General features: G+C 38.6%; 1 protein-coding gene across 4 annotated transcripts in view; it reads left to right on the top strand.

The window, feature by feature from the left end:
- Nucleotides 1-1102: 1102 nt before the first annotated feature.
- Nucleotides 1103-13661, top strand: part of celf1 (cugbp, Elav-like family member 1) — a 30120-nt gene continuing 17561 nt past the window's right edge. For 2 of the 4 annotated variants that reach the window (XM_051075827.1, XM_018692725.2), the window contains exons 1-2: nucleotides 1104-1330; nucleotides 7224-7349. In XM_051075827.1, the coding sequence (XP_050931784.1) occupies nucleotides 7246-7349 (104 nt within the window). In that variant the 5' untranslated portion in view covers nucleotides 1104-1330; nucleotides 7224-7245. Of the gene's footprint in view, nucleotides 1331-7223; nucleotides 7350-13661 lie in introns of all 4 variants that reach the window. The other 2 variants (XM_051075836.1, XM_051075839.1) reach the window with 2 other exon arrangements.

Here is a 13661-nt window from a genome sequence, read left to right as displayed (position 1 = left end):
ACGTCATTACAAGGCTGTCTATTCATTCATTTCATTCTTTTATTTACAATAATGGCTGGATCTTTGTCAGCTGCTATGACTGATGGAGCAGAGATTTGGCTGAGTTGGTTTGCAGGTGTTTTACTACTACACCATAAACAGTACATCCTGAAGTGTGGGGGCAATTAGGAAAGTCATGTTACCAGAGTAATGTTTAACATCTAACTACTGTACTCTCCTTTATATTCAGTACCGGAGACTGACAGCAAGGTTTATCATAATTTAATGTCTTGCTGTATCTCCCTTTATGTGTGTAGACATATTTTCTTGCTGCGCAATAAATTGGCAAAGGCTTCTTCACTAAGTATTAAATAATTTTTAGTTAGTATGTTCAATACTTACTTTTCCATTATCATTCCACCTCATCACACATAACTTCTTTATGGATTGAGGTGTTCATATTTCTTTAACTGTGTGGTTTTATGGAGTTAAGACCAATATCTGGTCTAAATTTCACGTGAATAGCTGTATTGGAAATATGTTTAATGAAAAAAAAAATCTTAACTGGGAAATGTTTTGGAATATCTTGGTCACAATTCCATGAAATTCTCATGAAGTATGTTTATGCTCTTTTATTAAAAGACAAATAGCAGCTGAAACCTAGTATTGGTACTTTAATATGAACATATGTAACTTTAAATTTATTTTCCTCACTATGTGTTGGCGGAATTTCAGTATAAACATTTATTATTTATAGATCTGAAGGCTTTATATTTAATATTAAATCCATCAAGTTGATACACCTTTTGTGCTTTCTTCCCCTGTTAAATTGTGTCCATGCATCATAAGAATTAAAACATAAACCAAGTTAAAAGATTGTAGGAAATTAAGAAATAATTGTTCACGATAGGGTTCTTTTCTGTGGACCGTACCACGTTTCACTTTAAAGAAGGGAGCTGTCTCATGGACTTTCACAATCGTTTCGAAGAGCACAAATACCAAAGAGCGGTTATAAAGAAACGATCTTCTGTAGTAAAATACAGGTCAGCATACAGACATTTAAATTTATTCTGAAGCAAATAGCACTCACAATGTTGGCTCTTACAAGTCCCCCTCACCCCCACCCCCCTTGCAGCTGTCGAGTGGTAACGGTTCAGCAGGGGAGACTGCCATTTTACACAGGGACTGCTAGCTAAATTTCTAAAGTGATCCACCGCAACTTATTCACCTATGTAGTAGTCAACTTGTTTTTCAGAAGTACTGTGTAAACTGCGTTACACTGCGACCAACATCCAAAGGGCCTTTTTGTTTTTAGCACGAGTCAAACTAACAGTGGCGGAAAAAAACACGGGTAAGTTGGTCATTCCAAGTTATTAAACGCTATTCTAGCCAGCTAATGTTACCATAACATACCCACTGTGCTTTAGGTTTGTAAGCACTTGTTGGCTTGGTCACTTAGCTAGTGTTACTGGTTCCCCCTGGTTAATGTAGAGTCCATTTTTATGGTCTGAACGACAGTTTGATAATATGGCAGTAATGTTTTGATGAAATTGCGTCATGACAGAGTTGGTATGGTTTACATAAGTAACCTATGATGTATGTTTCGGGTGCTGTGAATAAGGAACATTACCTCTACAGGGTTTTGTTGCAAAGCAGAAAGGTTTGTATAGTAAATGTATATATATAGATACATCCTACAGATGAGGGTAGTATGCTCGTGATGTCACCTAAAACGGAAGTCGCCGCTGTCACTCCTCCCACAGTCAGTGGTGAGAGAACGGTGGTTTTCTGACCAGATAGGGTTTAGGAAGTCAGCTGAGGAAGTTTAAACAGCGAGAAGGTCCGTGTATGGTGCAGGTCGTGGTGGATGGCTGGGCTAAACACAAGCTTTTCACCGTGCAGACTGGGGTCAAGTTCCCATTTATTTTAAGACTTTGTTATTTTTATGATTAAATTTCTTTTGCAAATTATTATTATTATTAGTTTTTAGTTGCAGGTTGGTTAGATTTAAGGACCAAAACTACTTCTGCCAGAAAGGGTTAGAGGTTAGGGTCAGAGGGCACACTTCTCTCATGTGGCCCACAGTCAGGATCTGTCATCATGGACCCACATGATGGAACCTAGCTAAAATGTGAAAAGGCTGTTGTGCACTTTACTGCACTGAGTCACAAGACTTATGGCAGAACTTATTACAAAGTCTAAAGAGAAGTATAGCCAAGTGGTATTTTTTATAGGGTCTGTGCATCTCATGATAGCCAAGCACACAGTTATTAGTAGTAAACACATCATTTAAAGGACACTGTTAAACTTTACAACAACCGCTTTGAAATCTATATAATGCTAATGAGGCAGACAGTAAAACAACATCTACGCTAAGCCATTTAAATTTTAAAATGCTGTTCTTGTGAGGAAGCAATTTGTTTCTGCAGTTGTGTTTCTTAGTCACTTTAGTAAAAAAAAAATGACCCAATCACCTTAGGCCTCTTTTTGCCCTCAACATATGGTAAGGAGGGGACAGACAACCTAGCTGAGCAAATCATTATTTCATGGTTGCAGTGTTCTCTGACCAAACCTGTATTAATGACAAGTTCAGCACAACAGCTTCACTGTGTTTCAGGTCATATTGACATTTAAAATGAACAGTCACAGAGAAAGTTTGAGACAACCAATGGTAGTCTTATTAATTTTATTGGCACACAGCCCCTGACACTAACTGGGCTGGCAAATGTTACTGTTTTGGAAAAGCTTTGTTTACCCTCTACACACTAAAACACAAAGCCACTATTATAAGATTTATACACTCTTAAGAAGAAAAAATTAAAAAATTGAATATTGGTTGGTTTCATAAAGGCTTGATGTTGTTAAGTTACAGTACATATTTAATTAATTTCTCTGTGTCTGTATGTTTCCTCCCCTGTCTGAATCAAGGATCCAAGGGTAGTGAGGCGTATGTGGTACAGATAGTAAGTTTCTCTGAGAAAGATCACTGATTTAGGATTATATAGATCAAATAGACAACTTCATGTTTTGATTAGCCAAATCATTGTGCTTCATTTGATCACAGCTAGCTGGGGTCTCTCGCTCACACAGAGACAGTTGGTGGATGGGGTATGAAAATACTGTATACAGTTTGTAGAATACCTGCCCCTTGAACATTAACTGGACTGATCTTGTTATTTGTCTTGGCAGAGAGCAGGCTTCTCTCTTTCATTGCAGCTTTTACCTTGTTGTGGGATTGGCTGTTATTGACCACACTATATCACTATAATATAATCAATAGGCCTGTGCCAGTCTGTGGTCACAATTCACAGTGGGGACAGTGGGGCACAACAATTACATTAAAAAAAGAATTGTTTCTCCCTACAGTGTTTTCTGGACTCAGTTCAATAATTGTAACTAGTAGTAAAAGCTGTCACTGGCCATGTGGAGGGAGTTTATTTCATATTTTGACATCTGTTCATAGCAAAACAACAAGCTTGTGGATTGAGCCGTTAAAACGTACGGTTCTCTTCCTGTCTTTCTAAAGGAAAAAAAAACATACATTCACATTCAGAATTTCCCTTGGAAGACTAAACCACTGTATTCTAGAAGTGGCTGAATTTTATTTGAAAAACTGACAACTGTGGGTGGGTGGCACTGTTGTGCAGTGGTTAGCACTGCCACCTCACTGCAAGAAGGTTCTGGGTTCGAACTCTGGTTTGCATGAGTTTTTTCTGTGTGGAGTTTACATGTTTTCCTGTTCCTGCATGGATTCTTCCCAGGTACTCTAGCTTCTTGAGGTTAGGTTAATTGATGACCATTGCCCATAATGTGAATGGTTATTTGTCTCTGTATGTCAGCCCTGTGATAGACTGACGATCCGTCCACTTTAAGAAGAGATTTAGACCTATGAATATTTTAACTATTAAAGCAATGTGGGCACAGATGGAGAGCAGAAATAGTTAGGCTTATTTTGACATACCTTACACAGATATATACATCTTAAAGGACCAGTGTGAAGGAGTTAATGGCAGAGAGTTTACGGTGGCCGTCAGGTGTCAACATGGCGTCAACTACCACATTAACTAGTCTGTCAAGTAAAGACGTTTGTTTATAAGTTTATTTAGATAGTGAATTTAGTTGCTGTCTGTAAAACTATAGGAAATAGCTGACATGGACTTTCTCCTCTCTTCCTCTTAGTGCCCTTTGTTTTCAAACTGCTGCATTGTAAAATTACAGTTTTACAATCTTATAATCATCTTCTGTTTTGAAAGATTTTTTCATTATTATGTGTTTTTCAATGTAGATCTGCAGATTTGCAGATTTTTCATGGCTGTCTTTTTTCAGTGACTTTTTTTTTTTTTTTACATTGTCAGTATTTTGTCAATGTCACTGGTTTTCAGTTTCAACTCTCTGTCACTGTTTTGGTGTAGAGAGCAGACGCTTGAGGGGCGTGGGAAGGAGCATGTGATCCCTGGCACTTGATTTTGCGTAATTAATTCATGGAGAGATGTGACCAAAGCAGTCTGATAAAAACACAGTTTTTCTTCATCCTGAGAAAAACAGACAGAAATGTTATAGCTGTCCTCCAGTTCTGATGCTTAAATGTTAAATATCAAAATAAATTTCTTCTGGTGTTAGTAGAGGCACTCTTTATGTTGGGGCACCTTCGCTCTAATACATTGTGGTAATCCCTGAGGAGGAGCATTTGAGTGAAACAAAATTCCAAACAAAAAACCCCTAACTACAGTGATTCTTGGTCACAGGTTACTGCACATCTGATATTAAAAAAACATTCTTTAAAAAGTCTCTGGTTGCATAATCAGACATGTTGAAATGTTGAGTTCATCATTTTTGTTCAAGACATGACTTGGTTAAGGGGTACCATTATGATGTAGCCCTGCTGCTCCCAGCAATAAGATTGTGGATCAGTGCAGTCATCTACTGCCGTGAGCCTGCAGTTGAAACATAGATGGTAATGGCCGGGCATGCCACAGAGAAATAGTGTTTATACAAACTGGGAGAAGCAGAGACAAACAGCTTAATCAGTTGTTTTTAAGCAGTAAACACATCTTTCTCATAGAGGGAAGCAAGTCTATATCCTCAAGATTAAGCAGTATGAAAAAGATTTTGACAGGACTGTCTTAAAAATGTCACAGGGGCATAGGTTGTGGATTTGCGGCACATTCACTCACCTGACAAGGGAGCAGAGAAAATCAGAGTGACTCACACTGCCTCCATCGTGCTGTCGTTCTGTTGTCCATTTTCATCAAATAACTCTATAGTTAGTTTTGTGATTTGGTCATTTAAGACAAGATTTGGTTGTTAAGTTTACAGCCTGTCACTCTGTTACTCCTGCAGTGCTCTGTTTGTGAACTGTGAGGCAGCTAAAAAAACAAAGTGTAAAGTCTCCACCGCTTACATTCTGCTGCAAAAAAAGCAATCTTTGCGGTTTGCAATTCACATTTGCTCAAAGCGCAATTTTGGTTAAAATTTAGTAAATCCATAAGGACTATAAACAGGACTATATATGCAGTAACAAATTGAATTTAAATACTGATATTGCACAGTTTGAAATAATAATCTGGAGCAAAATAATAGTTCACAGTATGAGTGACAGTAGCTGTTTTGTCTATAGGATTTAGGTGCAGCTTAGTGAGAGGGAGTTTGTGGTCTGCTGGGAGCAGTGCTGATTGTAGAGACTGATAGCGGCAGGAAGGAGGGACCTGCAGTACCTCTCCTTCAGACACTTGGGGTGAAGCAGCCTATCACTGAAGGAGCTGCTCAGTGCTCTCAGACTGTCCTGTACGGGGTGGAAGCTGTTCTCCCTCAGGGATGACAGTTTCATTGTCATCTTCCTCTCTCCCACCACTTCCACTGGGTCAGGGGGGCAGCCCTGGATAGAGCTGGCCTTCTTGGTCAGTTTATCAAGTCTCTTCCTGTCTGCAGTCGAGATGGTGCTGCCCCAGCAACACTCCATAGAAAATGGCTGATGCCATAACAGTGTCGTAAAGGGTCCTCACGAGTGTCCTGTCCACCCCTTGATTTGACAACACATGCACAAGATTGGCTTGCGGTTAAGTTTGTCACCTCACATTCTCATCACATTCAGAGTTTACATTAACTGGCATATCAAAATGTCCAGTGGAAAATATGCCAAATAAATAATCTGCTTGTGATGTATAAAATATGTTGACAACTGAAGGGATAACTGTGGTACTTTGGAACAAAACGGGACAAAAATCTTGTGCATTTGTGATCAAGAACAGTGTACCAGGAAATCGTTACCAGACTATATTGACAAAAACAATAACTTTACAGAGCAAAACATAGAAGTTGCTGGTATACCACTGCCACGATCAGTTGTTTTATTTAGCAAACTAACAGGCCTAATGTTTCAGCAGCTCTAGAGTTCTGCTTGGTTAAATTACTGTTTTTGTCAATGGAGTCTGGTTGAGATAAAAAGTGATGTTTATAATAATAAAAAGACCTTTCTCTGTAGGAGTCCTATCCATAGTTTTGTCAGATAATTATAATAATAATCTGAGCCTGTTAGTGACTAAACTAAGCACTTCAGTGGGCATACTTTGATGTGGACCTGTGCACCGTTTGTTTGCATTGCAGCAGCTGTTTGTCCCTATCAATTATTTACACCCAAAAACATCATCCAGGTTAAAAAAAAAGTATGTAAAGGTTTGGTTTTGCCTTTGCTGTTTCCTTCACAGAGTGTTTGGTCGACTCATTTAGCAGGACTCCGACATGTCTAAGCAGCAAAGATTTCAGTTGTGCTGACCACTTTAAATAGATTACATCTGTTGGATCTTAACATTTGTGCTTTATTGTTGTTTAAATGTAGGCTATTATCACTGTTTAAAACATATGCTCCTGAGATATGCTGTTTTCTTCTTAATATAATCTCATTTGAAAGAACTGAAAATTTCTTAATGCATTGTATTTCTGCATCTGGTTAAAGGTCATTAGGACTCTTGTGCTGACTACTTTTAATAAAACACATTTGTTGGATCAGCATTTGTGTTTTGTTGTTTAAATGTTGTCTGGTAGTTGTTCTTTGTGGTTTGAATTGTGGAATGTTAACAAAAGTCTAGTGTCAACTTCAGTGCATGTTAAATGTGTTTTGTGTGAAGTGCATTTCTGTAGTGTATTTATTTGTAATTTGTGTGTGTGTGTGTGTGTGTGTGTGTGTCTTTGTGTGTCTTTCTGGTCCTGGTGTGTTGTGGGTCTGGTCCTGTGTTTGTGCATGTTAGAAGTGGTAGTGCAAGGCCCTGAATGGATAGCCTGGACCCTGAAACCCTCTATGCGTCTCCAGAGCAGACTCAACAGTCCACACTCCCCCTCCCTTCTTTAGAGGTCTCCAGCGTGACACTAGTGGGGTAAGGAGCCTTCAGTCTACTCTAATCTGTTCTCTGATAGCAGTTTTGGGGACAGCAGAAGGTTTTAGAAAACCTGCCAATCCCCAGTAAAATCCATGAAAACCATTGTAGCTACACATCCTGTAAGCCCTGCCAATAGCCACTATAGGTTATAGGCATATAAGCGTATCTGTAAATTCTCAGCTACACTACTCAATATTCACAGGGCTCTTTGTCTTAAGGCTCTTAATTTTTGACCTCATGATCCCATATTAAAGCGTGACTTGAAAATAGATGGGAAATGGGACTGAAAATATACAAAATAAGCTTTAAAGATTTGTGTCATTGATTTCTCATTTTAATCAAAGCCATTTGTACAACTGCACATTTACTGTATTTTTTATGTTTTATATTTCATATGTTTTCTATATTTTTTTAAAAAAATTATACATGATTACATAGTATTTCTGGTCCAGTTTATGTTCACGCTAACTTTTTTCAAAAAGAAGAGTAAACATGATGTCATACCAATTTACAGGTAACTCACTGATTGGAGTACTGTGGTGATTGTCATCCTGTATCATCAGCACATCATCAGGACCAACATGGGAAAATGAAATTGTGGTTACTGACAGCAGATTATGCAGTACTTAATGTAAATTGATTGCATGTTATAAATAATGACTAACAGAGACAGATGAAAAGGAGACGTCTTGTACAGCAAAGCAGAAGTAGAATATGCAGCAGACAGGTTTGAGAATCCCCGCACTCACATGCTGAGTGTATCAGCCAAAAGTTTGGACACACACCTTCTCATTCAATGGTTTTTCTTTATTTTTACTGTTTTCTACATTGTAGATTAATATTGAAGACATCAAAACTATGAAGGAACACATGGAATTATGTAGTAAACAAGCAGAATATGTTTTATATATTAGATTCTTCAAAGTAGCCACCTTTTGCTTTGATGACAGTTTTGCATACTCTTGGCAGTCTATAAATCAACTTGCTTGCATGCTTCCTAATATCATTGCCCTAAAGGATAAAGCGCTAGGTGAACAGAATTGGTCCAAGAACAGAACCTTGTGGAACTAACTTTTGTGCTCTGTGTGTGACCTGTGAGGCAGCTGGGGAAAAAAGTAACAACTCATTGACTGACATTCTGTGAGTCGAATCAGGGTCTTCCCAACTGTTGATTTGAATCCTCAAATTTTAAGGGGGCAGTCCTAGCCCATAGCCTATAGAAAGTAATGTTGTATGTGCTAGTCCATCTGGTTATAACATTAATGAAGTGTATTTATATATTGTGACAACTGTAGAGCAGTTGTGGAAGAAAATGGTCAACTCTAGGTAACACCTGTTGGATAGTTTCAGAGTGTGCATTTAGTGTGGTGGGCACAGGATTTCCACTCATCAGTTGTAAATGCAAAATGTTAGTCAAAATGTTAGCTGCTTTAAACCTATTCAGTAATTGTTGTTTCTTTGTAATATGCATGAGTCTGGAGGCAAGAAGGCAATTACATATCTTTCTGGAGTTTATTTCATTTCATAGGTGTTGATTTGTGCATGTGAGTTTTGTGTGCACTTGTGGGGTACACAGAGACCGAAGTCAGTGTCATTTGACATTGTTTTTACACACACAAATCACACACCAACCAGTGCAGCTTGTAGGACAACAGGGCACACATAGCCCCCCTCAGGCCGGAACCTAATTGTTAGCCCCTGTTGTGCCTAGTCCAGGGATTAGCTACTGGCTGGGGAGTACTATTCACTCCCTCTTTCATTCCCTCTGCCCACTGGGCCTTATCACCATCAATCTGACACCCTGTTTATCTGATGCTGCAGCCAGATCTGCTGGCCTTGGAAAAATGTTCACAAAGGCCATGGATCATCAGCACTTTGATTGTGGGACCCCATATGGCCATTGCTCTCTCTGGCCCCAGTGATCCCATTAGCAGTCTGTCTCCATGATTCCCATGCAGTGGTTAGACAGAACCTAGAAAGCCGACCTGAAGGCCTGTCACTTTGTGTCTGTCTTTTGTACTCTTCTTCCATCTCAGACAAAGGTGTTTCCTCAGCCAGATTTTGTTTGTTGTATTTGTGTAACAGTGGACTGGTTCTCAACTTGGATTGTTATTGGAGCACACTGTTTCTCTCTACCTTCTGCGCTGTCGGCTGCCTTACGATACCAGTCACCAGGGACTTACACACAAGTGTACGATCTGGAGTTTACCGCCATCATTCTGATCACTGTATCAATTTAGCTTCATTGTGTTAAAGAAGAGGGAAGAAAAACCTACTGATTTTGCTGTCATGGCTTCTTTCAAGCTGGATTTTCTCCCTGAGATGATGGTGGACCATTGCTCTTTGAATTCTAGTCCTGTGTAAGTAACTCACTCTGGCCAGTTTTGTAAGTATGTTTCATAGGGTTGTCCTGTGTATCTGGAATTCAGTTGGAAAGGACTGGTCTGTTTAAGGTCTTTATTGTGACTTAGTATATAGTAAGTAATCATGAGCAGATGTGTTGTAGTGTGTCAGGGCAATAACGGGCCAAAGAATGAGAAATTCACCTTTCTTGGTCATTTGTTTTCTCTTTGCACTTTTGTCACACTCACATATTCCTGATGTGTATCTAAGCTGTTCACATTTACTGTTGATTTGATTCTCACAGTTATTTTCGTCTTTAGTAAAACAAAGTCTTTAAACAGAATCAGCATAATTTGCGTCCAAAGTTGCACCCCACCAACATTCAATGGAATATTGATCATGTTGACATCAAAACTGTTTTTCTCTATAATCAGCACCGCTGTAGTGGCAAGAGGTGCTTTGGTACCTTCCTATATGCCTTTCTTCGAGGTCTGATTCCAGTGCTGATTCTAGTAACACATTTCTGTTCTTGTGGAAACCTGTCTGCAATTCTTTGCATGTAAATTGTGCAAGACACAAGGACATGACGTTCTGTGCTTAATAGACTGCTCTAACAAACTATGAATAACAATAAATGCCTCTCCCCTTTTTAGTCATCATAACCACTCTAACAGTATTTATCTTTCCCAAAATAGTCTTTTGAGCGAATTTGCTTTGTCACCCCTTTAGTAACGTCATAGTGTTTAACAGTATATTGATATTGATCAAGGTCTTTGATCACAATTATTTTAGTACTTGATTTTGACAGTTTTATACATATTGACTTGGGGATGGGTAACTTCCAGCTCATGGTATACTGTGGTAGATCAAGAGAAAAATTTTAAAGAAAAATTACTCCTCAAGAGATGCAAGAGATCTCTAGAGCCAAACCAATACTGGATTTTTAAGGCACATATTAATATTCATATCAAGAGTTATCTAAAAAAATACTAGCAATATATCAACTGATATTGTTATTTATGTATTTAAAAAAAATCACAAATGCATGTTAAGGCGTTCCTTTTTGAGCAAGAAATTATGCTGTTGAAAAATAAACTTTTTTTATTGTTAAAACTCAAAAAAGCTACTGCCATAAATTTCCCAACAGCAACAACATACATACAACAAGCATATCAAAAATCTGACTAAAAAGCAGTATCAGTACTGTTCTTTTTATTCTTATGATGAAAGCATTTAAAAATATGCTATGCTAAAAATATATCCTTGATGATGCAGTAAGCTGATAGTGACTGAAGACTATCTGCACAGTTGTGTAAGTGCACACTTGCTTGTCAAACTTTTTTGTTGCATATGTAAATGTGTGACACACATACTCACACACGCAAATCGCATAATTCTACATTAACTACATTCAATATACCTTTATCTTATATAACTTGCCTAAAATAGGATTTACATTTAGATTTTTAAACAAAATTTATTTTATGTTATTAATATAAATCTGAGACTAAAATTAATTATTAAAAATCAAGATATGATAGATTTTCACTTTTAATGTTAACAATAAATGTATCTATGGAGTATGTGCTCTTCCAATCAACAGTTTGCTGTTTTTAAACATGACCTGATGTCTTTTTTGAGGGATTTTTACAGTGGACCTGAAGGTCAAAGCACAACGACATTTCACAAAAAACAACATCTCACAAAACACAATCTCAACAATCTCCTCATCTTTTGAGCAATGGGCTATGTCTGTTGGGGCATCTTCTCGACTTCTCTGTCGCTCAAGTTTCTTTAACATTTTCTGTTCTGTTTTTTCTGTTTTCTCGCTCACACTCCTGACATACTGGTGTGCTCGGCTCCAGAGGCCCAAACATTAGCACATGTGCTGCTGCTGGCTGCTACTCCAACGTTCTGTGCTGTGTACATCAACCTAACTTAACGTGTCTGTAACTCTGTTCGAACCACATGATTGGTTTGGCATGGGGCTCTCATTACCATAGGCTTTTCGTGTTGTGTGTCAAAACATCGATGGAATGAGTTCTATCGACTCTGTATTGACCATGTCTTGTGTTTCTATTGAGGAAAAGTATTTTCACAGTAATCCTTGTTATTGTTTTATTGACCCGCCCTAACTACACTGTAATAATAACTGCTTCAACTGCCATTCTTGCATCATCATTCAGACTATTGCTTGTGCTATAGCAAACCAGTTTTGCAAACTCAGAAAAATGAAGGTAATTGATGCTTACAAACCAGGGAAGTTATGCATGAATCTGGTTAACTCGCAATGAGTAGCATAATTTGTAGACCTACAACATCCTGTTACCAGTAGGTGTGCGTTATTAATATGATTGAACATTAGCCTTTAAATGTCTTCGGGTCGGGACTCTTACCGAATGTGAAATTTGGGAAAGATTTGATTATGCCACATAGTCACAGCAGAAGTATTCAAAGAAATTTCAGAAGCTTTATCATATATCATCATGAAGGTCTTTACGCTTTTCTTACCAAATTTGAGGTGAATTTTATTATGTTATGTTGAAGACTTACTTCCTGTTGTCAGTAGTTGGCAGTATAAATAAGACTCAATAGTACCAGTTAAATGTTTGGACACACTGTCTCATTCAGTGTTAGTTAGGGCTGGTACACGGTTCTATACAGTGAATAGCCCTATTCAACTACTGTTCTAATCCATATTATGACAAGAACCACTCAACTATGTGAAGAGAAACAGTCCATGAAGGTCAATCTGGAAGATTTCAAGAACTTTGAATGTATCCTCAAGTGTAGCCGCGAAAACCATCAAACGCTATGATGAAGCTGACTTTCATGAGGACTGCCTCAGGAAAGGAAGACCAAGCGTTACCTCTGCTGCAGAGGAGAAGTTCATTAGAGTTACCAGCCTCAGAAACCACAAATGAACGGCTCTTCAGATTAGAGCCCACATAAATGCTTCACAGAATTCAAGTAGCAGACACATCTCAACATCATCTGTTCTCATCTGGAGACTGTGTGAACCAGGCCTTCATGGTCAAATTGCTGCAAAGAAGCCACTACTGAGGAAGAACAAGAAGAAGAGAATAACTTGGGCCAAGAAACAAGGAATGGAAATGGAAATCTGTGCTTTGATCTGATGAGTCAGTTCTGAGATTTCTGGTTCCACCTACCATGTCTTTGTGACATGCAGAAGAGGTGAGTGGATGGTTTCTACATGTGTGGTTCCCACCATGAAGCATCGAGGAGGAGGTGTGATGGTGTGGGGTTGCTTTGCTGGTGACGCTGTTGGGGATTTATTCAAGATTCAAGGCACACTTAACCAGCATGGCTACCACAGTGTTCTGCAGCGACATGCCATCCCATCTGGTTTTACTGACCCCCAACACACCTCCAGGCTATGTAAGGGCTATTTGACCAAGGAGAGTGATGGAGTGCTAGTCTCACCTGACCTAAACCCATTTCAGATGGTTCGGGATGAGTTGGCAAAGCAGCCAACAAGTGCTCAGCAAGACTTCAAGACTGTTGACTGAAAACCATTCCAGATGACTACTTCATGAATCTGACTGAGAGAGTGCCAGAAGTGTGCAGAGCTGTCCTCAAAGCAAAAGGTGGCTACTCTGAAGAATCTAAAATATAAAACATATTCTGGTTTGTTCAGCACTTTTTTGTTTACTACATAATTCCATATGTGTTCTTTCACAGTTTTGATGTCTTCAATATTAATCTTTAACACAGAAAATAATAAAAATAGAGAAAAACCATTGAGTGAGAAGGTGTGTCCAAACTTTTAACTGGTACTGTAAGCGTGTGTCTTAAGGCTTGGACTCTCATTAAGCAGGAGAAATTTGAGGTAGAGTTACAGCAACTTCCTGTTCCGTGTTTTGGGCAGAATTGACCTGGATGCTACGTCATTTGTCATTTACCAAATTTGGAGTCACTCAGGTTAATTCTCTAGCAAGATTTTGA

Source organism: Lates calcarifer, linkage group LG2 (genome assembly GCF_001640805.2).
Source record: "Lates calcarifer isolate ASB-BC8 linkage group LG2, TLL_Latcal_v3, whole genome shotgun sequence".
NCBI classification, from domain to species: domain Eukaryota; kingdom Metazoa; phylum Chordata; class Actinopteri; family Centropomidae; genus Lates; species Lates calcarifer.
The sequence above is the reverse complement of the archived record's forward strand: the minus strand, read 5'-3'. Positions and strand labels throughout refer to the sequence as shown.